We start from the raw sequence: 25,793 nt of genomic DNA on the forward strand, positions 1-25,793 counted from the left end.
GTCCAAAATTCAGCAGACAATCTATTGTCAGGGGCAGAATATCACCCACTACAACAAGATTGGCACTGGTTGCCAAATGTTTCTGTGCACAATTCATAGCGCTGATCTTTACCTTTACAGCTCAAAATGGCTTGGCCTTGAAGGACCACTTCCTCCCATGATGTCCAAGCCAAGATCTTCCTCACAAGCCTTCCTCTCTGTGCTCTCCCCCCGCCCCCTCAGAAGTAAGGCAAAACCAAAAACAGTGCTTTTTCATTCACGTCATCTTGCCTGGAATACTCTTCCTTTGGAAGCTCTCCTGGTCCTACGTTACGCTTTTTTAGGCACCAGGCCAAAACACTTATTTTTACCCAGACTTTAATTGAGGATGGATTTTTAACATCATTTTTATATTTTATTTTTAGCTTGAGAACCGTTTTAAATTGGGACAGTCTTTAACTGCTTGATGTTTTATATTTCTTAATGATGGGTTTTAATTAATAACTTACAGTGTTTTATGCTTTTATTATGTTTTATTTTATAAGCCACCTCAAGCAGGTCCCTGAACAGTCAGTATAGAAGTTTTCTAAATAAATACCTTAATCTTAAAAGAAAGAAAAGCGCCCATGAGCACATTGCTATATATGTGTAGGAACTGTCCAAGGGGTCATAACCTCAGAAAAAGGAGGGTTTCCAAAAGAACAGAGAGCTCTATAGAAACACAGTTATTCATACAGAGGGTCTTTTTATACCTTAAAATGAATATACTGGAGATGGAGTTCATCTTCTACACACTTTCATTCTACCCCAAAATCGAATCTTTGTCATTCACTGCAAAGAACAGGCACAGCCAATCTACCATCCCTGTGTGTATAATTACACACCTGTGGTACATTTGGGGAAAGACTATCAGTATTTTACATTTTCTACAACCAGAAAACTCTTCAGCATTTAATGTGAAAAGGACATTCTATGTTCAAAGATTGAGAAATACAAAGAAGCACTCTTAAGACATGTTCCCTCCATGTAGTATGAAGTGCTGGAATAAATCTGGTGATTCCACATAAACATTCCATTCTAAACAAATGCAAGGCAAAAAGCAATTGAAACAGTCTTCCAGAAAAGCTTAATTGTTTCATTCAATTTCTCATAGAATCATAGAGTTGGAAGTGGCCTTACAGTCAATCTAGTCCAACCTCCTGCCCAAAACAGGAACAGCCTAAAGGATCCTCAACAAGTATACATCCAGATACTTCTTGAAGACTGCCAATGAGGGGGAACCCACCACAACCTTAGGCAGCCAATTCCACTGCTGAATTACTCTTAATGTGAAGAAGTTTTTCCTAATCTCCAGCCAGTACCTCCCCTCCTGTAGTTTAAACCCATTATTGCACGTTTATCCTCTGCTGCATACAGGAACAGCTCCCTTCCCTCTCCTATGTGACAGCCTTTTAAATACTTAAAGACAGTGATCATGTCTCCCCTTAACCTCCTCCAAAATGGACATTACGAAGTCCCTCAGTCTTTCCTCATAGGACTTGGTTTCCAGGCCCCTGATCATCCTGGTTGCTAGTCCACAAAGCCTAGCTGATGAATCTCTTCTGATCTCTGCCATATACTGAGTATTCTATGGAGCACTCAATATTCTGTACAACAACAGAGTAAAAGGTAACATACAGAGCTAGAAATTCTATACAAATGTAATTACTAGAGATGGGCACGAACTGAAACATGAACCAAAATTAAGCATGAACCAGGCCGGTTCGTGGAATTTCTGATGAACCGCCACGAACCGCCATTTCTGATGAACCGCCATGAACTTTAGGCTGGTTCGTTTGGTTCATTTTTTGGTTTGTGACTGCAGACAGCCTGATGCCAATCAATCAGTTTCCTAGACAACAGGGGATGGACTTCCTGCAGACCTTCTGCTGACCCAGATGTGACCTTCTGCTGACCCGGAAGTGATTGTTTTCTGGCCCTAATGTGACGTTTTCACAAACCAAACTAGCTGTTTCACGAACCAAGGGCAGGTTTGTGAAAGTTCGTGGTTCGTGGAATTTGACAAAACACGAACTGCGTGGTTTGGTTTTTTTCCGGTTCGTGCCCATCTCTAGTAATTACTACAGAGTAAGAAGGGAACTAGAATTCAACACTGTGTTATTCAGCAATCTATGCTAAAAGTACCTTTCATGATTCATTAGCTTAGTGGTAGTAGTGAACTAAGGCCAGTGTTGCATAGTGGTTAGAGTGTTGAACTGGAAGTTGGGAGACTCAAGGCCAAGCTAGAAGTGACTAATTAAACTTGAACAGCAAGTGAACAGACTCACATGTATTCCTCCCTGTTCACTTGCAATCGAGTGGAGCGCAAGTGAACAGGGAGGAATACATGTGAGTCTGTTCACTTGCCGTTCAAGTGTAATTCATCACTTCTAGCTTGGCCTTCAGATTTGAATCCCACTCTACCATGGATGCTTATTGAATGACCTCAGGCCAGTCACACTCAGCTTAACACACTTCTCAGGGTCGTTGAGAAGATAAAATGAAGGAGAGGGGAACAACATAAGCTCCTTTAAGTCCCCATAGGTGAGAAAGTTTGGATATAAATGAAGTAAACAAACAAACAAACAAAATTCCGCTTCCCAGTCGTAATTCTTCTTGGTATGAACAGGTTAAAAACTGATAATCCATTTTTTATTTGGATTTACTTTCCAAATCTTCAATATTCCAAATATGTCCAGCACATGCATTTAAGATCTAGGTTTTTTCTTCATCCTTTTTTAGTATTTCTCTTCAATACAGGCATGCTCATTAAAAGATCCACAGCCCCTCCCCCATCAACTGTTCCATTCAATTATGAACATTTTACAAGCAAGACAGATAAGATTTCAATACCCCATACATTTAATAATTAAAGAAAATGTAAATATTATTCAGTTTTGATTTGATCCTATCAAAAGTAATCACTTTAAAAGAATTCTTGTTCTGCACATCAGTTTTGCTGCTAAATTGTAATTCACGATAATGAAGTGCAGGTTCTTATTTGAACAGTCTGTATACTGAAGGATGGCCTGCTCCCTTATGAATCTGCTCATCAGTTATCATCTTCTACAAGAACTCCTGTTCTATGTGCATCTATCTTCAGAGTTAATTCGGAATGGGATGGGGGTGCTGATTTGTGGTAGTGCCTCAGCTTTTGAATTCTCCCCCTACCACAATTCACTTAGTATCCATTTTGCTAAGCTTTAGGTACCAGGTTCAACTTCTATTTTCCCATTTGGCTGGCTGAATACATGTATATCCACATACGGGCTTTTCCTCGTTTCTCAGTGCTCATAGTATATCTGGTTCACTTTTGTTGCTTCAGGTCCTATCGCAGCAGGTATCTTTTTGCTCATTGTTTAGAGTATAAGATTGTATTTTATTCTCTGCTGCTACCTAATTTATTCTCTGCTGCTACCTAACTTATCTTTTAGGGTGGATCTTTTCTATTTTATTTATATGTGTCTCAGTAATTCCCTTAGAGCTGTCTTGGCAGTCTGGAAAACAGATGTTTCAAGAAGTGCTGAACAGTGCTGAACAGTCCAACCATCCATATTAAATATTGTGACTCCTTTCAGGATGATCTCCTACCGTCAATCCAAGAGTCAGAAGAAACTGGTTTTCCATTCTTATATCTGGCCAAAACAGACACCAGAAAAAGTGATTTCCTGTCATCTTAAAAATGATAGAATTGCCAATATAGGATAATCTAAAGCTGTGGGGTAAAAACTAGAGCTGTATTTCTGTAACCAAATCAACCAGTTCAGTGACAGAGCCATTAAACTCTGTAGAATATTCTTTATTTGGATCAACCACAAGATGGCATCAGTAATGTACAGAACAGCTGCTTACCTCAAGAACATCTTTACACACAGTATTATTAAAGTCAGACTACATATGAAGCAGACAATTGTGAACTGACAAACTTTTATTTTTATTTTAAAACAACTATGGGAAGGAGGGCACCAACTGGACTGCCACAGTGTTGTGGCAAGTTGGGTTGGAACCTCCAATGGTGTCTGGAGATCTCCCAGAATTACAACTGATTTGCAGACTACAGAGATCAGTTCCCCTGGAGAAAATGGCTGCTGCTTTGGAGGGTGGATTCTATGACAATATAACCTGCTGAGCTCCAGCCCCTCCCCAAACCCCACCGTCCCCAGGGTCTACCCCCAAAATCTCCAGAAATTTTACAACCTAGAGTTGGCAATACTACTGGGTGGTTTTGTTTAACCTTCCCCTCCTCAGCTGTTTTTCTTATTTAAAACTCTTCTTATCTAGGCTACTGTTAATCACAGTATTTCTTGTTTATGCAAAGAGATGTGACATTTCTGACACATGTTGCAGATTATCTGTGGACCTCTAGCTCCTGATGGATCTTCCAGTGTGGCGTATAATAACAACAACAACAACAACAACATTTGATTTATATACCGCCCTTCAGTATGACTTAACACCCACTCAGAGTGGTTTATAAAGTATGTTACTATTATCCCCACAACAACAAACATCCTGTGAGGTGGGTAGGTATAAGAAATTGCCCAGTTAAAAATAAGCTCCACTGATAAATTTATCACTGAATGAATTAATTATTCACATTTTTCTTTTGTTTTAGTGGGAAAGAAAATAGAGCCCAAATGACACCAAAGAACAACCTTCTTGGAAACTTCAGCAACTGCAGCAGTGATTACAAGATCAATCAAGTTCTCTTTCCCTTGTTGTACACTTTTATTTTCTTTGTGGGAATCATAATGAATGGACTGGCAATGGGAGTCTTTTTCCAGATTTCCAGCAAATCTAATTTTATCATCTTTCTCAAGAACACAGTGATTTCTGATATCCTTATGATCCTGACATTTCCATTCAAAATTCTCAGTGATGCAAGACTAGTGTCATGGGAGTTGAGAGGGTTCGTTTGCAAAGTGTCCCAGGTCATATTTTATTTCACCATGTACATCAGCATTATTTTCTTGGGCCTTATAACTATTGATCGCTACTTGAAAACAGCTAGACCCTTCAGGTCATCCACCACAGGCAATGTATTGGCTGCCAAGATTCTGTCCATATTTATCTGGATATTCATGTTCTCTCTGTCACTTCCAAACATGATTCTGACAGACAAGAAGCCAACACAGGAGACGGTGAAGAAATGTGCCGATCTGAAATCGGATTTTGGGTTACTGTGGCATGAGATTGTTAACTACGTTTGCCAGTTTATCTTCTGGGTTAACTTTGTCATCATAATCATATGCTATACACTCATAACACAAGAACTGTACAAATCCTACAAAAGAACAAGAAGCATGGGAAAGGCAAACAAGAAGACTGTGAATATCAAAGTTTTCATCATCATTGGGGTGTTTTTCATTTGCTTCGTGCCTTACCATTTTGCCAGAATTCCTTACACCTTGAGCCAAACAAGAGATGTTTTCAAATGTTCCACTCAAAACACATTGTTTTACATAAAAGAGAGCACTCTGTGGTTAACTTCACTGAATGCCTGTCTAGATCCATTTATATACTTTGCTCTCTGTAAATCCTTTAGAAAATCACTTCTAAAAACACTGCATATGCATGTGATTAAAACAAGGGGGGAACAGAACATTGAAACTATCGATGATGAGGAAACACCTATGTAGACCTATGAGAGATCCACCTAATGTGACCAAAGACATTCTGCATACCTTTCAATGCATGTATTCATTCTAACTATGAACTTGCCTTCCAGCTTCTGTTCCATTCAGTAATTTTTCAGAATCGCATTCATGACACTAGCAACAACAAGCCGCTGAATGAGAGATATGCACAATATTACTACCACTGTGTTTTCTTTTAAAATTATGACTATACACACTGAGAAAAAACTGAATGTTGACAGGGTAAAGAGTCTGATGTACTCATGGAAAACAGAAACAAGATTGGGGCCAAAACTTTTTGATACATTCATTCTAAACTAGGTATATATAAAGAAAGAGAAAGGAGAGGAGATATAAGATAATACAAGAAGTGTTTGTTCACATACAATTTCTCACTGGTGTCCATTGGTAGTTGTTCATTTCAGCTCCCAAACTGACAGGGATTTAAACTTTCTGTGCAGATGTAGAAGAAAATAGGCATACCAAGAGAGTAATTCAAAGATTCAAATTATACTCTGTTACAGACGTGAAATTATTTGGGGTTTGATCATACCAGTTTCTCCTGTAGTGGAAAAGGGGTGATCTGGTCTAACTCCCTTTCTCACTGCAGAACCCAAGCCAACAAAGCTTCTTGTACATATAGGTCTAAGGAACAGCAGCATAACTGGAAGACGTGTCAAAAGAGGTTGCCTCCTCTCTTGTATGTAAGCAGAAATCTTGTAAGGTCCACTCCCTTATATTTCAAAGTTAGTCCCCAAAATGAAAGCCTCTTGGCACAAAAAGCACTGGAAGTTTAAAAACCATGTTCTGCTACACATTTTAAAGACTTCCTCCTCTGTGGTTTTATTTCTCATGCTGCTGCCACACACAAACACACACACACCCACACACACACCCATGTAATCAAAATCCCTTGAGTGCTGGCCTTGTGTTCAGTGCACTCAAGGCCACGGCAGCTCTTTACCAAATACTCTATCCACTAAATATATGAATATTGTACATAAAACTGTGATTCAAGGATCCAGCTCCCCAATGATTTAAGAACTGAGCATACAGGAAAGTTATTTTTTTCTGAGTTCTATCAGAACAAATATTTTACTTTTTGTTACATACTGCTGTAGTTGTGAACAGCTCTGTAAACTAAACTGTAGAACTCACAGTTAAAAGCTGATGTTAAAAAGGAGTCAGTTTTGATCATCTTAATGAGACAAAGGGCATTAGTAATGCAGCTTGCTTCCAACCCAAAGAGGCACAAGCCTTTACTTGCTCCACGGAAGATGCACACAGTATGTTCCCCATTTGTATTTTACCAATTGATATAAATCAAGTACTTTTTTTGATGACAGAAACATTTCTTGGATAGTAGAAACTAACAGACAAATTTCATTATGCTGTAAAGTGGCAAATAATTTGTAACCCCTTAGAAGAAGCTTGCTTTCTGTAACAGACAATATTATGAATGGTACTACGTGGTGGCAAAAGAATCACCATGTCATGTAACATTAAAATATAATACATACTTCTTTGAAATCTGTTAACTGCTGTCAGCCCTCAGATTATCTGTAAATTTTTCTGCCTGCTGTCAGTATTAAAAGTGAATTATTAACATGGCATAATAAATGAAAAAAGTGAGCAAGTATTATTAAAACACATTAGAAAAATCACATATTAAAGTCTACTAAGTTATTTTCTACTATGGTAGAGAGGGTCAAGATTTTAGACCTTATAGGAATACAATTCAGACTTTTGAAATCCCAATATTATGTCTTCTTTTCCAAGCCATTCTTTCAAGTACTTTATGTAGTTGTGCATAAGTCAGAGCCATGAGGGAGTGTAAGATAGAGGTTTTTCCCCCAAGTTTAAGACATCAGTGATAAAAAAGCATTATTTAAAGGCAAGAGTTGCCACTAGCACTGTTTTATCTAATAACCACGGCCATGTGCATCTACGTTGTTTCACACGTTGAGTTTATAATCAGGGAAGCAGCTGGGAGAACTTTTATCAGCTTTTATATACAGTCTGGGACACTGAGCGAGGGGGACTAGGGGGACAAAACTTTTGGGGCCCTGTCAATTCTTGAGGGCTCCAGAAGTTGGATTAATCAAGCATTCAGAAAATCTAGGTGGCCTTTAACATGCTACTGGACCTAAATGTATTTCATTTATTATTTTTGGTGCAGTTCTGCCTGCCTGCAGCTACTAGACAGTGCAGGGAACACAGAGCCATGCAAAAAGTTTCCTGGTAAAGAAAGCTCTCTGTGGCTGCAGCAAGGCTGAGGCAAACTTGGGCCCATCAACCAACCTGGTGTGCCTTAATCCCCCTCCCTTCTCTCCCTGCATTTGTCTCTCCCATTATCCCTGCCCTGACTAGTGAGTTAAAATATATTTAATTGTAGAACAGAAAACAGAACTGTGTGTGTGTGTGTGTGTGTGTGTGTGTGTGTGTGTGTGTGTGAGAGAGAGAGAGAGAGAGAGAGAGAGAGAGAGAGAGAGAGAGAGAGAGAGAGAGAGAGAGAGAGAGAGAGAGAGTTAGGGTTGCATGGTCCCCTCACCCTCCCAGCAGGAGGGTGGAGACCCTTACCTGCAGCTTCTTCTTTTGTGCACACTCCCAGAGTGGCATGACGTCACTTCTGGGAGTGATATTTTCACTCAGGCCCTGGAAGTACTCCTAGAGTTCAACCCCAGGCCGATTTGGGGGCTGAATCAGCCCAGTGTAAAGCCCAGGAGCACTCCTGGCACCTGATCAATGACATCACTCTTGGAAGTGATGTCATCACATCACATTGGGAATGTACCCCGGGAGGCCAGTTCCTGCACCTGTTCCGCCGCTGGGTGGTGGCGGGAGAAGTAGGCTGGGAGTGGAGGATTGCCCACCCCCATCAGGGGTAATAGCAACCCTGATGTGTGTATTTTCCAAGAATCTATTAAATTAGCAAAAAGATGATTTCTTCCCACCCCATTGCATAAAATGAGACTTAGTTCTAAGGAGAGGGTCTTAGGACTGCTCCCACAAGATCTAATCAGTTCTGTACCTTCGACCTGATCAAGAGCATGGATTGGGCCACTCTGGCAATTTCATTTGCCTAATCTCTCTCTTTTTTTTCTCTTTAAGGAGGCAGCAGTAGGAGGAGAAGGGAGCTGGAGCTATTTGGATTTCAGCATATGGACACTTGGCTCGCCTGCCTTCTCTCCCTGCAGAACAAAACCAACTATAATGATTTGCTGTTTGTTTTAACCTTAAATATTTACCCCTTTAATTCAGCTCCTTCTCACACCATCTTAAACTTACGTCTCAGGAGGCTCTGGTTACAGCCATCACTCTTTTTATTTCCACTCACACAGAGCTTCAGGTGCTCTCTACTTTACCCAAGTTTTTACCTCAAGAACACCTTTCTTTTTTGTTTTTGTGACCTTTATATTGCTGCCACCTCAGGCTTTCACCTTAGACCACCTCAGTTTAATTGATATTATAAGAAGGCTTGTTATAGATGGTAGTTCAACAGAACTGGCCAGCATGTGAGGGTGGTTGTGAGGTAAAAGGGGGATCTTTTTTTGCTTAAACAAAAGTAGAATTTATTTATAAATACGTAAGCGTGATAGTTTCAGAGTACTGATAAGAGTACTGGTATCTTCTTAAAAAGATATTCACAGACTCAGTCATACAGAGCAGTTTTTCACACAGGCCTTCACTAGCAAACTAAACTTTCTTCTCTTCCATACACATGTGGATTCTCTCAGGCCTTTCTATACAGCTTGCCTGACCTAGATAGAATAATCTCTCAGATATACACAGACCAACCCAGGCATACACACAATTTGCCTGATTTAGCCAGAATAAAACCCCTTTTCAGGCTTCAATATATTTTGGCTGATTTAGTCACAATAACTTCTTTCTAAGATATACAAAGGCTAACGGAAAACGTTTTACTCTGCTCTCTGACTGCAGTTCACTCCACCCCCTAGGGTACAGCTACCATCCAACCGAATCATACTCCATTCACTCATGCAGCCCCCCTTCTCCTTTCCTCAGAGGCCAGTAACAAATATTTTAAAACCCACATTAACAAGTAGAAATAAAATCCAAACTATCTAGACAAAAAACATTACACTGATTTTGCACATCTCCCCAGTTTCCCTTCCCTTTTTACGCACCTTCATGTTGTGATGTGCCTTTTGGTTCTGACTAAGTAGAAATATTTTTAAAGTTTTTTTTCAGTTAGTACTTTTTGAAAGACTAATGCCTCACTTTATTCAATGGGGCTTAGTCCCAGGTAACTTATATCTACCCAGGTTTTTTTTTGAGCCGGAACGCATTTAAAATACCCACGTGAATAGTGTCACATGGGTATTTTAAAAATGGCCTGATTTGGCCATTTTGGGTCCGTTTGGGCCCAGATTGTGCCCAAAACAGCCTGGATCAGGCTGCTGTTGGGCAGAGAAGGGTTCCCACACACAGCAGCAGCCTATTCCAGGCCATTTCGGCCCCGATTCAGGCTGTTTTGGTGTCATCTGGGCCTTTGGATCCATTTAGAACGCAAAACAGGCCAGATTGGGGCCAAAATGGTCAGAATCAGGCTAGTGCTGGGTGGAGGAGGGTTCCCCAACCTGGCAAAGACACATTCCAGGCTAGTTCAGCCCTGATCTGGGCCATTTGGAGGCCATTTGGGGCCCATTTAGGGACCAAAACGGCCAGGATTGGGGCTGAAACGGCCAGGATCAGACCGATGCTGGGCAGAGGAACCCTCCCCCCGCCCAGCACCAGCCTGCACCTGGCTGTTTTGACCCCAATCCGGGCCATTTCAGGCCCATTTCAGACCCAAAATGCCCAGGATTGAGCCCCAAACAGTCAGGATCAGGCCTCTTCCTGGCAAGGGAACACTCCTCTACCTGGTAGCAGTCCAATCCTGGCCATTTTGGGCCTGTTTTGGCCCTTTTGGGCCCAATTCATGCCCAAAATGGCCAGCATCTGGCCCCAGCCAGGCAGGAGAACACTCCCTCACCCAGAAGCAGTCCAATCCTGGCCATTTTGGGCCCAATTCAGGTCCACATTGGCCAGGATTCCACCCCAAACGGCCAGGATTAGGCCCCAAATGGCCAGAATTGGGCCACTACCAGGCGTGGAGTGCTCTCCTGTGTGGCAGCAGTCCATTCCAGCCCAGTCTGGGTCATTTGGGGCCCATTTTTACACAATTTGGGCCCTAAACGGCCAGGTTCGGACCACTGCCAAGCAGGGGAGTGCTCTCCCGTGAGACAGCAGCTTTTTCCTGGCTTATCCAGGCTATTTTGGGCCTGTTTTGGCCAAATTTGGGCCTGAAATGGCCCAAATCTGGCCACTGCCAGGCAGGGGAGTGCTCCGGTATGGCGGAGCAGCCCGTTCTGGGCCAATTCAGGCCCAATCCAGGCCAAATTGGACCCCCCCCATAGAGCACAGGAGTGCTTCTGGGGCGGTCATGGCCTGCATGATGACATCCTTTCCTAGAAGTGACATCATCATGCAGTCCCAGGAGCATAGGCGTACGCGAACTTATTGTGAGATGCACTACCTCCTCCCAGGAGTTGTCCTGGGTGAGAGTTCCCCCACCTCCCCCACCTCTGATTGATAGTATGCTTCAGTGTCCTAGCTAGGCCCTTGGCTGAGAAGTCTTCCTGATTCTATTTGCTCTTAGTTTGTTGTTTTTTAATTGTGGAGTGGGGTTTTTTGTCCATATCCTGTTTTCAGTAACAGAAAGCCAAGTGATTTGTTATGTTATATTTCTTTTAGATTAGAGGGGTTGCTACATGGCAGAAGGAAAATGGCAAATCACTTCTGCTCATCTTTTTCCTTGAACATCTCATGTTAGGGTCACTACGAGTCAGCTGCAACTCAATAGTGGGGCAGAGGGAACTCTTGTCTGGGGGCCAATGGCAGCACTTGGTAGCCCTCCATATAATGCAGACTTATATGTAAATATAAAATAAAATGCTACATTAAACATAAAAAAAAGACTTGCAAACATACTGCCAGAAGGGCTACAAAACATCTAAGTGTTCTAGTGTAGCTGCTAAATGTTCTGGAAGGAACTGTAATTTGCAAGGCTGTGCTAATCCAACACTGTCAAAGGTTTTGATTTGGAGCAGTCAGGTTGTTAAAGCGCTTTACCCATGAAAGTGAAATCACATTAACTTATACATGGATGAATCTGAGGACACATTATAATATTATAAAAACATCATAACTAGACCAGACTACTCATTCTTTAAGTGATCTAAATTATCCTGTATGAAACAGGAAAGACCACATTTGAAGTGTTCTATTAAAATTAAGTTGGAGGAGGGCTAGGGCAGAGGAAGCAGCAATAACATCAGCATGGCCTTCCGGATGTCCACAGCTAGATTACAAGAAAAGCAAGCTTAAGAAAAATATGCAAAGCCAACAGGAAAAATACTTGTAAATTTAAATATATATATACTTTTGCTATAATACTCGATACAGAATATAGTATAAAAGGCATATTACGGTTACATTTTTAAAGTTGTTTTATATGTCTAAATAGTTTCAGGTGGATAGCCATGTTGGTCCATAGCAGAATAGCAGATACATCTGAACAAGGGAGCCTTTACCCTCGAAAGCTTACACCCTGAAAATCTTGTTGGTCTATAAGGTGCCACTGGACTCAAATCCTGCTATTAATGTCAATGACCTATTCTGATTTTTATTCCCAGCTATTTTCAGTTCTCCTTTTTTCTAAGAGGAATTACTCACACTACCAGGCAGTATACAGAAGTTTACATACCGGCCCATGGAAGTGCCAGTTTCTCAAATCTGCATTCCACTTTAATTTTTGTTTAATTTAGAGCACGTGTACCCATCCTCTCTCTCTTATAATGGAATTCAGCACAGATATACAGAACTGTATTTTCTATATGCATCATTGAGAAGAAGCCACAAGAATTTCTTTCATTAAGGCAACAAATATAGGAGATTAGATTGGATCCAGAGATCCATCAGTAATGTCAGATAGGCTTTTAGCATATCTGCCATGAATCATTCTTCATCTGTATTTTGCTTCCATGCCTCTGAGTACGTGCAGAGTGGAACCAGAGTTGTGTAGTCTTGTTGCTAACTGCTATCTTCCAGGCAAGGTGTTTTGGTTACAAGTTCCTGCAGAATCCTGGACGTTTGTAGTCAGTGCGGCCACCAAATTCTCTCTAGTGTTGGGAGTCTGCTGGCTTGAAATGTGGAAGTGTCAAAGCCGTCTAGCGGGAACCCTTCCGAGAGTGACAAAGAAAGCAACCCGGAGGCAGGACACAAGGACCACCTGCTGTGAAGGGGCCCCGCCAGCAGGTCACACAGCACCATGGGAGGTGAAAGCCAAAGTGGAAAAGGAGGGAAAGGAGGTGACAAGGATGAGCTGGAGGAAGGCAAACATGGAGACTGGTATAGACTGAGAAATTGTACATCCCTGCCAGCCTAAGTGGGGAGGTGTTAAAGAATTGTCATGATGCTAAATTGGCTTGGCATTTTGGATACCTAAAAACGTTGCACCTAGTACAGAGACAGTTTTGGTGGCCAAAAATGAGGCGAGATGTGTTGCAATATGTTTCCAGTTGCCAAATATGCCTGATGGGAAAGAAAAGGGGGAGGAAACCTCCCAGATTGTTGCAGCCATTGGATAATACAGTTCCATTGGATCAGATAATAATGGAGTTTGTTGGATCAGATAATACAGTTCTCCACGTTTCCCTTTCATCATGGACCCATCCATCTGCTCAAATAGTATTGGGTAAGGTAATTTTCTCACATCTAGCCCCAGTCCCGTCACCAACGCCAGGGCTATTAGATCTCTAGTACATCCCGAATCAATTAAGAAGCCTATATATAGACGTCATCCACAATTGCTGTCCTCTTTGTTCTCTGAGAGGCCTCCATATGGCATTGCTACCGTGTTTCCTGTCATAGCTCTTAAAGGAAACTTTCACAATGTCTGGAGGTCTTGATGTCCTACAGATGAAGGAGGAAGATGTCCTCAAATTCCTTGCTGCAGGAACCCACTTAGGAGGCACCAATCTAGATTTTCAGATGGAACAATATATCTATAAAAGGAAGAGTGATGGCATTTATATCATCAACCTGAAAAGAACCTGGGAAAAGCTGCGTTTGGCTGCCCGTGCCATTGTTGCTATTGAGAATCCTGCTGATGTGAGCATTATCTCCTCCAGGAATACTGGACAGCGTGCTGTTCTGAAGTTTGCTGCTGCTACTGGTGCAACACCTATAAGCTGGCCGTTTTACTCCTGGTACTTTCACCAATCAGATCCAGGCTGCCTTCCATGAACCCTGCCTTTTGGTGGTCACTGATCCAAGGGCTGATCATCAGCCTCTGACTGAGGCATCTTATGTAAACATTCCCACCATCGCCTTCTGTAACACGGATTCTCCTCTTCGCTATGTGGATATCGCAATCCCCTGCAACAACAAGGGGGCCCACTCGGTTGGTCTGATGTGGTGGATGTTGGCTCGGGAGGTCCTGCAAATGCATGGCACTATTTCCTGTGAACACCCATGGGAAGTTATGCCTGATCTCTATTTCTACTGGGATCCTGGAGAGATTGAAAAGGAGGAGCAGGCTGCAGCCGAGAAAACAGTTACAAAGGAGGAATTCCAAGGAGAATGGACTGCTCCTGCACCCGAGTTCACTGCTCCTCCACAGCCTGAGGTGGCTGATTGGTCTGAGGGGGTACAAGTGCCCTCTGTGCCAATACAGCCATTCCCAGCTGAGGATTGGAGTGCCCAGCCTGCCACTGAGGATTAGTCTGCGGCCCCCACAGCTCAGGCCACTGAGTGGGTTGCAACTCCCACAGAGTGGTCATAATATATTCAGCGACAGGAGTTCACGAATACAATGAAAAAACAGAAATAAACATCTTTCTTCTTCTTAAGCTTGAAAGAAAAGAAAAAGGTTCTCACTCGGATGTGGGTCCCTCTCCAAGGGTTCACTAATGTAACTGGCAAGTAGAACAGGGCCCCTTCTGGAAGCAGAAGGTGCTGGTGGTTGTGGATAATCCCCCCACTATCCCCTCTCCTCACTACTCGCTTTCATGTCCAGAAATTGTTGTTCCTAGGTTTGTGAGACACTCATAAACCAATAGCTATGCAGACTGGGAGGCTGTGGGAAGGGATGCGAGAGAGTGAGGCGAGGGAAGGGATGCGAGAGAGAGGAGAGGGTGGTTTTGACTCCTTCCACCCACTCAAAACTGCATTCCTGGCTATTACTCGACAGGGCCCTCTGATCGGAAGAACAAGCTTTCCCGAGGTTGAAAGGGAGCAGGGCAAGAAGAGATCGATCTATGATCCTTGTGTGATTATATGATGGATCCACCCATTTTATGGAGTCCTTATAAATAATGCAACTTTAAGGGGAAATTTTGTTCGACAACTCTTTTACTTCATATAAAATGCAGTCAGAGCATTCATACAAAATTTCTATTTCACTGAGGGTACAATGGTATGAGAGTGTGTGTAAAGGTTAGGTTAGTCATGAAAAAAAGAGAAATGCATAAAAATGTTGATATCTTGTGACAACAAAAAATTTTGACTAACAAAGATGAAAATGCTATGATACAACTAAGAAAAGCATACTTCTGCATACTTCTCTTGCCTCTCTGGCTGGGGAAGGAAAAAATAAAAAATAATGGATTGGAGAAGGTAATGGATAATGAATACCCTGGACTTTTAATAATGACCCCATGACCTTAACTGCTTTACCATTTAGAAATTAGGTAACTGACTGTTAAGACTAAATAATAAAGTATTAATTGCTTTGGTAATCCAAGAGCTTCATACCAACTACTGAAGGAAAACAGGACAACGACTCCTTAGCAAAATCCTTCCAACTTAATTGGATATTCCAAACTGCCATACTTCTTTCACATTGAAAATGATGAATTGGGGAAACAGTCCCAAGGCCCCAGTTGATTTACCAGGATAAGGCTGCCATCCAACACATACTTATTTGTAAATATTCCTCAATGAATCCAGTGGAATTGATTTCTGAGAAAACAGTTTGGATTGGGATGTAAAATACAGGGTTTTTTTTAATACACTTGTGAGAGTACCTTGAACAGACTCCCTTAGAACTCCTTTCTTCACTGGACAAGTGAATGCAATCTAAAGAATTCCATTCTTTATATCCCCTCCCACTCATTTGCGAAAACATTCTAGGTGGTATATAAAGTAAACAGACTACAGCTGATAACGCTTATCAATAAACAGCATTTAAATGGTGCAATATACAAACTAACAAAAATATGCTAACTAAAAGCCCTAGATAAACACAGTTATTTGCATCTTCCTCTAAAAACTGGACAATGTGTACTATTGTAATAAATTACTTATGTTTCTATTGCTCCTTCCCATGAAGTCAGCCAGTTTCCCATAGCATTTTTCTTGATATCCACCATTACTGAAAATCAGCAGCATATGCCATCACTACATTTTTACCTCAACACATGAGCATTTTGATCACTGGGTGGGGGGGGGGGGGGGAGAGAGAGAGAGAGAGAAAGAAAGAAAGAAAGAAAGAAAGAAAGAAAGAAAGAAAGAAAGAAAGAAAGAAAGAAAGAAAGAAAGAAAGAAAGAAAGAAAGAAAGAGAAAGAGAAAGAGAGAGAAAGAGAAAGAGAAAGAAAGAAAGAAAGAAAGAAAGAAAGAGAGAGAGAGAGAGAGAGAGAGAGAGAGAGAAAGAAAGAAAGAAAGAAAGAAAGAAAGAAAGAAAGAAAGAAAGAAAGAAAGAAAGAAAGAAAGAAAGAAAGAAAGAAAGAAAGAAAGAAAGAAAGAAAGAAAGAAAGAAAGAAAGAAAGAAAGAAAGAAAGAAAGAAAGAAAGAACAACCATCTGATCCATGAATGCTTGTACGATGGGGAGAACTGATTGGTGAAAAAATGAGGAACAGCAAGAACAAAATGATGCAAGCTTGTTTCTGAAAGTACATTTAACTTTTGCTACTGTTGGTACGCTGCTTGTGAGAGAGTGTCTAGCACTGAAGCAACAAACAACTATTCCCATCAAGAAAAGTAAGTTATTTTATTCCTGTTTGCCTTCCAGATTTTCATTAGCAAGTAGCCATAGAAATGTTTGATTCACAGAATTATTGATAATTTGCTATTTATCTATGAAGTCCATTTGAATTAGCCTTGTCTAAACTACAATTTGAGCTATGCGCTAGGATATTTTTAGGAGACTGTACCAGACTATATATAGCACACTGAAGTACAATACCATAAACCATAATTCAACAACATGTAAGATTTCAAGAGAAATGCTGCTGTTTAGATTTTTGCTAATAACTCATAACAGATTTACTGAACTAGATACAAAATGTGTCTGCAGAAATGTTTTCCAAGTATGATGGCAACAATCTAAAGAAGTGTGCAATGTATCCCACTAGGGTAGCAAAGCTTCTTTCCTTAATTTCTTCTCAATACCTGTCCTCCCACATTTCCAAACATTACATGTGGTGTAGTCAGTACTATGTCAAAAGCAATGTATAGTGTAATACAGAGCTGTGTCACCTATGGTAACCCCTGCTAATTCCCCTGGTTTACTGTTTCAGCTAGGAAGAATCATCATGGAGACTGGCACATTATTGAGATGACTTGTGGGTGTCAGAGATGCTGATTCAGCACATTTGACATTGAAAAAATCACTTCCCAAGTGTCCTTATTGCCTAGAGAACCTTATGCAACTTGAATCCTCTCAAGGTATACAGAGATAACTATAACACACACACACACACACACACACACACCCCTTAGGGCTGCTTTTGTTAGAGAAAAGACTCTTTGGCAGAGTCTTTGATTTGGAGCAGAGAAGTGACAGTGGGATAGGAAAGTTTTTAAGTTTCCCTTAAGTGCCGTTTCCCTCCTCGTTGTTCTCTATGAGTGGGTTCCAGATAGCCATTTACCTTCAAAATCTGGTGTTTGGAACAAGTATCAAGTATGGAATGAGTTAAGCAGTTGGTCCTCTTCTTCAAATATGCCCTTCTCAAAGAAGCACTTTTTTAAAAAAGCAGCAGTCCAAGTTTTGTTACAGGTATTTGCTTATACCTGTAGGCCCAATCACAGAGTAGCCTGCTAGAGTTTTTACCTCTCTGACAGCCAGCATGGCATAGGGGCTCGAGTGCTAAACTAGGACCTAGGAAGGCCCAGGTTCAACTCCCCACTCTGCCACAAAGCTTGCTAGGTGACCCTGGACCAGTCACTCAGCCTACCTACCTCACTCACAAGGTTGTTGTTGTGATAATAAAATGAAAAAGGGGAGAATGACGTATGCCATGCTGAGCTCCAAAGAAAGGGAGGATAAAAATGTACTAAATAAATAATAAGGCAAAACTTTGAACAAGTTTGCACAGGATAGCAGCTAAAAAAGAAAACGTGCATCTTCTTTCTGCATGTCTGGGATCTTAAGCAAAGGAGAACCCATATCCCTATGGTGAGAAACACATGTTCTCTCTTTGACTCCAGGTCACTCATCTTGCAGTGGACAAGCATTACACAATCTCCTTTGCACAAGCTCTCAGACTTGAGGAAAGAGGATCATGCACTTCCACATCATATGCAAAGCCATTTTCTAGGTTAACATTATCCTGGTTGTGAAACATTTGTTTTGCTTTGAAAGTCTCAGCCGAAAGAAACTTTTACTAGTTTCCAGTATTTTAAAGTTTGGCTGATTCAGTAAAAGGCATTTTCTTTCCCACGCATGGTTGGAGCCAAACTAAATCAGCAATTTACACCATTCTCCCTATCCTGCTGCAAACCCCTCCATGTCATTCCTCCAGGTCCCCTATCCCCATGAGCAGGATTTGAGGGAGATCAATGAGCAGCTGCAGGAAGAAGAGGCAGGAAAGTTATTTTCCACTGATGGGAAATTTAGTCTAGAATCTGGATCCTACCCTTAGTGTTTGCATAAGAGCAATTCTTTTTAAAAAGCCTGACATTCTATAAAATATTTCTTCCTCAGTTTCTCTTGTAAACCATGAATGAAAGTATCAACATCTCCAATGAGACAACATCTTTCTCCGGACAGTGCCACAGAGACACCACCATTGCCCAAGTGGTATTTCCAATCCTGTACAGCATTCTCTTCCTTGCAGGATTTCTACTTAACAGCTTGGCTGTACTGGCTTTTTTCCAGATTCCAACCACATCAAGTTTCATCGTGTATCTTCAGAACATCTTGCTTTCAGATTTCATAATGACACTTATGCTGCCCCTAAAGATTCTGGCCGATTCAGAACTGGGATTGTGGCAACTTAAAGCTTTTGTTTGCCGTTTTTCAGCTGTCATATTTTATAACACGATGTACATCAGCATAGTGCTCCTTGGGCTTATTTCACTAGACAGATTTCTCAAGATTGTGCGGCCATTTGGCAAGGTTTGGTTGCGAACTGTCACTTCAGCGAAAATACTTTCGGGGTTTGTATGGTTGTTCTTTTTTTGCCTCTCCTTGCCAAACATGGTTTTGTCAAACCGCAAAGCTACACCACTCTCTGTAAAGAAGTGTGCTTCATTGAAGAGCCATCTAGGACTAAAATGGCATGAAGCTGTTAACTACATATGTCAAGTTGTCTTCTGGACTGTGCTGATTTTAATTCTCCTATTTTATGTTGTTATTGCTAAAAAGATATGGAGATCTTACATGAAAACTCAAACAGCAGAGTGCAAAATTAAACAAAGAGCCAAGGTTAAGGTATTTATAATTGTAGCTGTTTTTTTCATCTGCTTTGCCCCTTTTCATTTTGCCCGAGTACCCTATACTCTTAGCCAAACCGGCAAAACCCATGACTGCAGTACACAGAACCAATTATTCATTGCTAAAGAAGGCACTCTTTGGCTAGCAGCTACAAATATATGTATGGATCCCCTGATATACATATTGTTGTGCAGACAATTTGTAGAAAAAGCTTTCTGTATTAAAATGAGAAAATCTAGATGCAAAAGTCAGGAAAATACAAGTATCGCACTGGACACTGGAGTGTCTACATAGAGTTTTCTGCAAGGTGTTTTTTTTTTCTCATTCCAATATTTGCACAACAATGTTGCCAAATTAAAAGGCATTTTAATTTCAAAAGGGTTTTTTGACAGTATTGCACTCTGTATTGTTTAAATGTACCTGTGCTGAGGAAGTAACATAATTGTCCTGCTCACTCATTCTTCCCATTCATTTTTCCTCTCTTATGCAAATCAGATGCATGATTTACTATGACACAAAGTCTTGAAAATTGTGTTTAAACACTGGTTATTTTTACTACTTTCTACACATCTCAGTTGTGGGACAATTGTTTTTCCCCCACAGACTTCAGAGACAGTATTATAACCAGCTCCACATAAAGATAGCCATTTACTGTGCAATCCTAAGCAGAGATACTTAGACTGGAATAACTGTTTAGGATTGCACTGTTTGTGGATTAGACCAATGGTATATCTAGCCTAGTATGATAAACAGACCACAGTCTTGTCTTATATGGAAAACAGCATATATTTCTGGTGATAATTTATGGTACATGTTAAATTTTTCCCATAGATGTCTGGTATGGCTCAGATAGTACTGACCACCTCTTTGAGAGAGTAGGTCAGAATCCAGGCAGTTCATCCCTCAATAAACCTGCACTGTCTGGACTGAAAGTACAGAAGAGTTGTTTGACAATGCATCTTCAAGATATATGTACACTTCGGCTTATCACAATGCGTAAAGAGCACTGGACCAGGTTACTGACACATATTAAGAATGTTTTTTCAAACTGAGTTGTTGTTAATTTTTTCTTACTGATCTCCATCTGTAGCAAAATAAAACAAAAGTCCAATGAGACCTTAAAGACTAATAACGTTTATTTCAAGATGAGCTTTTATAAATCAACGTACTTCTTCAGGTATTATATATTCCATTTCTAGGACACCCTCCCAATATTTTAGAACCTTCCAAATTCTCCATTTATATAAAAATTTCCAAATCTGACACATATAGCTCAAGCTTTTGTTTACTGACAAAAAGACAAGCTCACAGCAAAGAGGAACTCGATATTTAGCCTCTCCTGTTATCGCCAAATTTATATAATTTCTGACCATTAAGATTATAGATTTTACTTTCATAGCCTTTAGCAACTAGCAATCCAAATGATCTGCTCAGGTTTTAATACTTTTTAATTTTATTTTACGAACAACTATATCTCACCTTTCTGCTCTCGAGTAGAGATGGGCACAAACAGCAATACGAACAAAAAAAAGCCACAAACAGCCCAATCAGCTGTTTGCGAACAAGGTGTTCGGGAGGCCCCATTCTAAACAAACAGGTGGTCATTGAAAGCCTCCTTTGTTGCTGTTCATTGCTGTTCATCAAGCCAGACAATCTGGCACCTGCAATCAATTCCCTTGACAACTGGAGGCAGGAACTGCCTGAACTCTGTCTGAACTGCTGTTGCCCTGGAAACCCCAAACTAAGACCAATTTAGCTTGATAGGCAGGTCTTCCTTTCAAGTGTGGAGCTCCAAATTTGTTACAAGAAAGCAAAGAGCAGGGGGGAGGGGGGCTCCCAGCTCTGGTTTTGCAGACAGTGAGGGAGAGACAGTTGCTGTTGGCATTTAGAGAGAGAGACAGGGAGAGTGCATTGGAGCTTGAATTTTCTTTGTGTGTGGTGGGATAGCAATCTACCTCTTCAAGTTCCAGGGCTGCTGCCAGGCTCTGGGCCAAGCTATTATTTATTATTGGTACATTTTCTGCTGCCTGCTCAGGTAGGGTTTCTGGGAGTGGTGCGGTAGGGATCTTGATGGCTGGAGGAGAGCCTGTTGGCCCTCACGAACAACGAACAAGTTCGTGAACAGGTCATGTTCGTCAATGTTCGTTGTTCATTGCTCGTGGATGGCAATGAACAACGAACACCGTTCGGGGTTTTTTTTCTGTTCGTGCCCATGTCTACTCTCGAGTGCTTTTTATGGGGAAAAATAATTACTGAATTGTATAAATAAATACCAAAGATCATCAAACAGCTAGAAGTAACAAGGACCTCATTACTGGGCTTTTCCTTTCTGCAAGATAATTTTGTTCCACCAAACAATGTAATGTATTTTTTTTATTTCAAATTTGTTTCTTTACTATTTCTTTTTTTATTCAATAAATTATTTTATATGACTTAAAAAAATTATCAGCACTAATGGTTATCCCATCACAATATAGCAGTAAGTTCCATAGGTTATATTATGTGAAGTATTGCCTTTTTCACATTAAGTTGGGCTGGACTTCAGGAGTTAGGTGGTCACTTGACTGGCTGGTCTCTGAGAAGCAGAGTGACAGGTGGTTGGGGCTGGAATCTTTAGGCTGGAGCTTGGATCTTAGAAATGGAACACAGGGCTTGCGCCTAGTGGACCAATTGATCCAGCAAATACTGCTCTCTTAAGCCTCAGCCTAAATAAACTGAGAGCAAATCTGGCTGGAAATCTCCTGTGCTCTGTCTTTTTGTAGTAACCTGGGAAATTAGCTCCCAGGAGCTGACACTTGTCTGATGAGATGAGAATCAAATTGGGGGAATTCCAGACTCAGCTCAAGTGGGAGAATTTCATCTAGTCTGGTTGTGAGAAAGATGATTTCAAGACTCTCTCAGCAATCAGTTTCCACTTTGCACTTCCTCACAGGAAGGGGCAATGCTTCCATTACTCCTTTTGCTTCATCAGCTATGAAATTTGCACTAGAATCCAGGTACTGCAATACTGCATTGTAATGCAGAAGGCGCCATTTTGAAAACACCGCAACATTTAGCACAAGATCTTATTTCAACTTTTTAATTATCTGACTACTCTTGTCTTACAGCCAGTTTCATTCTGCTGGCCAATTCATTTATTTCATTCAAGAAGATAAAAATTGCTACACTGAGATATTGGCATGTGAAAAATAGCAATTCATACACGCTTATTTTGTTGTGTCTATATGTGGCCTAATAGTAAAGAGTCCAGTAGCACCTTTATGACTAACCAACTTAATTGTAGCGTAAGCTTTCGAGAACCACAGCTCTCTTTGTCAGATGCAGAAGAGAGCTGCGGTTCTCAAAAGCTCATGCTACAATAAAGTTGGTTAGTCTTAAAGGTGCTACTGGATTCTTTACTATTTTGCAACGACAGACTAACACGGCTAACTCCTCTGGATATATGTGGCAAGAAGACCAAGGCCATTCCCCACATCTTAAACACTCGCGGAATGCTGGCAGCTCTCTCGCGCAATTTCTGACGTCACCGTTTCCAAAACGGAGGCAGGCAATTATGATTCCGTTCTCGTGGCACCAAGAAAACGGAAACAAAACTGCCTGCCTCTGTTTTGGAAACGGTGCCATCAGAAATTGCGTGAGGAAACCACCAGCATTCTGTGAGTGGGGCATTATTTTTAGAACGTGGGGAAATGGCCCAAGTGTCCTCCCACATCTGTATACAAAACAAACAAAACATGGGTTTTGCATGTAAACGACATGCAAATTTTAAAAAGTATTTCAGTGAGGGAAAGCTTGCCCTATGCTTAATACACTGATTTTTGTACAGGAAAAATGTCATAAAAGAATATTTTGTTCTGTATGCAGGATTTTGCAAAAATGTTTTATGCTATAAAAATACGTGTGTAAGATCTATGGAACAATTGCACCATACTTCTCATGCTACAAAATATATACATATTCTAACATGAAGAACAATCTCCATGCCACATAAAGTAACATTTAAATTAACCCTTACATGAACTGTATCCAAGAAAGAATCTACACTGTATCAAACACTGGGAAAATTTTCAAAGGTGGCTGTATTTAGATCAACAGCCTACATTACTGAACTGTATAAAAATATCTTTTTATTGTTTCTCCCCACTCAGTCAAAACAGTAAACCATACTCTGAAGTGGATTGCAGCTACACAGGGTGGAGACTAACCCAACTTAATCAGATAAAAAAATCTCCCTCCCTTGATCTATAAAAAGCTCATCTCAAACCCTAGGGAGCTTATGTAAAGCTTCATTCCTACTCTTTCAATAATTGTGCTCCATTTGGCTATTTTAAGGAGTTAAGATTTATTGTGTTTCAAGTAGACCCATTTTAAAAAATTGCAGGAGAGCGCCTTGAGGACTTGGGCAGAAAAAGTAGGGTGAAGTCATGATTTACTCTTCTTAACCTCTTATTCATATTCATTCTTAGTCCTTTATATAGCCCCTTCTGTTTTACAAGCTTCAACAGACTATCTTGAATTCATTAATTGGCAATTGCTTCCTACTAGTGTGTTTTCACTGTCTGGCCGTTGATTTGGAGCACCTCCCTTTGTTGCTGGTTCTTTTAAATTTAGATATGTCACATTTTTCCCGCCATTCTGTCAAGGAAATCAAGACGGCACACAAGCTGGTTTCCTCCTCCTTTTTATCCTCACAGTCCCATGAAGCAGGTTTGGAAGGAGAGTGTGTGACTGACCCAAATTCACCCAATGATTGTTACATATGAACTAGGATTGCTAGGTCCCCTTACCCTCCTGGCAGGAGGGGGGCGGTGGGTGGGGGGCAGCACTCACCTTTTGGACACTGTCACACATGCAAAAAGTGTGTGCACTCACAGCGGAGTTCAATGACATAACTCCTGGAAGTGACGCCATCACGCAGGCTTCTCACCGGGCGGATTTCAGCCCCCAAATGGGGCCTGCGCAATGATGTTATTCCTGCAAGTGACTTTGTTGTGCCATACCAGGAGCATACCTGGGATGCCTATTCCCGTACCTTTTCCCCTGCCAGCCAGGTAAGTGGTAGCAGGGGGAGGAAGCTGGGAGCGGGATATACCCCACCCCCACCAGGAGAACAGCAACCCAAATATGAACCCATCTCTTCTCAGTTCTAGTCCAACACTCCAGCCACTACACCCCATTGACTCAGGCAGCCTATGTTAGGGATACAAAGGTGGGGCCTGGAGTTCTCCTGGAATTACAGCTGATCTCCGACTACAGAGATCAGTTCCCTTGGAGGAAATGGCAGCTTCTAAGGGCAGCCACTATGCCATCACATCCCTGCTGAGTTCCCTCCCCTCAAGGGCTGCCAGCCTCCAGGTGGTGGCTGGAGAACTCCTGGAATTACAACTGATCACCATGTAGGGCTGCTAGATCCACTTACCCTCCCAGCAGGAGGGGGGACCCAGCGCTCACCTACTCTTCACTCCTTGTGCACTCCCCACACCTGCACAATGACACTACTTCCCATGCAGGCATGGGAGCATGCACACACTTTTCAGTGGGCCAACTGGGGCTCCAAACGTGCCTGATTGGGGGCCAAACCCAGGGACCTGGGATACCTATCTCCGGGCCACAGAGATCAGTTCTCCTGGAGCAAATGGCTGCTTTGGAGAGTGGACTCAGTAGCATTGTACCCCGCTGAGGCACTTCTCCTCCACAAACCCCACACTCTTCAGCTCCACCCCCAAAATCTCCAAGAATTTCCCAACCTGTTGTTAGCAACTTTACTCCCCTCCCCAAACTCCACTTTCTGCAGCTACCACCATCAAATATCCAGGAATTTCCCAACCTTAGCCTATGTCACTGCATTTCATGCCTATATACTGCCTAATTTTTCCTTATGTACTGGTTGCTCTGAATTTAACTTAGTTTATTTGCAGGAACTATACAATATTGATGTAAAACTGCTATATATGTAGGGGTTAAGTAATTGAGCTGCAATGCAGCACATCACTAGATTGACTCTCACCACTGCCATGAACTCACCAGGTGGTCTTGGGTAAACCACTCCTCTCAGCCCCAGTTCCCCAGCTGTATTGTGACTTTGTTCACCACTCTGTGGAGGTACTAATCTGTTCAGAAAAGTGGTATATAAATGAATTGTTGTTGTTACTATTTCAACAGGAAGCTTGTTTTAGATAGGGGTTATGAAACCCGTCTGAGCTCCACTATGGAAATATCCTTTAGACTTCTTCACTCCCACACTGAGGTTGAGGTGAACTTACCCAATTACCAGCCTAGTCACAAGCATTCTGTTAAGGAAAAATTTCTTTAAGGTACTCTGCATTCAGATTACATTTCCCAACAGCTGCCACCCACAAGTAATCAAGACACCAAAATGATCGATTAGCTTTATTTACAATAAACCCCAGATGT

General features: G+C 41.4%; 3 protein-coding genes and 1 pseudogene across 4 annotated transcripts in view; 3 read left to right on the forward strand and 1 right to left on the reverse strand.

Annotated features, from left to right (window-relative positions):
• MED12L (mediator complex subunit 12L) overlaps window positions 1-25,793 on the reverse strand; it is a 283,186-nt gene that overhangs the window by 100,381 nt on the left and 157,012 nt on the right. The window lies entirely within an intron of this gene.
• Window positions 4,431-7,318, forward strand: P2RY12 (purinergic receptor P2Y12). The gene is made up of 2 exons (XM_054983845.1): window positions 4,431-4,537; window positions 4,634-7,318. The coding sequence occupies exon 2, from the start codon at window positions 4,656-4,658 to the stop codon at window positions 5,655-5,657; it is 1,002 nt and encodes a 333-aa protein (XP_054839820.1). The 5' UTR covers window positions 4,431-4,537; window positions 4,634-4,655; the 3' UTR covers window positions 5,658-7,318.
• On the forward strand, window positions 13,555-14,572 carry LOC129332622 (40S ribosomal protein SA-like; annotated as a pseudogene).
• P2RY13 (purinergic receptor P2Y13) lies at window positions 16,633-20,503 on the forward strand. Of its 2 annotated transcripts, XM_054983843.1 has the most exons (3): window positions 16,641-16,702; window positions 17,242-17,389; window positions 18,648-20,503. In XM_054983843.1, the coding sequence occupies exon 3, from the start codon at window positions 18,663-18,665 to the stop codon at window positions 19,671-19,673; it is 1,011 nt and encodes a 336-aa protein (XP_054839818.1). In that variant the 5' UTR covers window positions 16,641-16,702; window positions 17,242-17,389; window positions 18,648-18,662; the 3' UTR covers window positions 19,674-20,503. The 2 variants fall into 2 exon arrangements, with proteins under 2 accessions (XP_054839817.1, XP_054839818.1); XM_054983842.1 differs by lacking the exon at window positions 17,242-17,389 and having other exon boundaries at window positions 16,633-16,702.

The sequence above is a fragment of the Eublepharis macularius genome, chromosome 6, assembly GCF_028583425.1.
Source record: "Eublepharis macularius isolate TG4126 chromosome 6, MPM_Emac_v1.0, whole genome shotgun sequence".
NCBI lineage: Eukaryota > Metazoa > Chordata > Lepidosauria > Squamata > Eublepharidae > Eublepharis > Eublepharis macularius.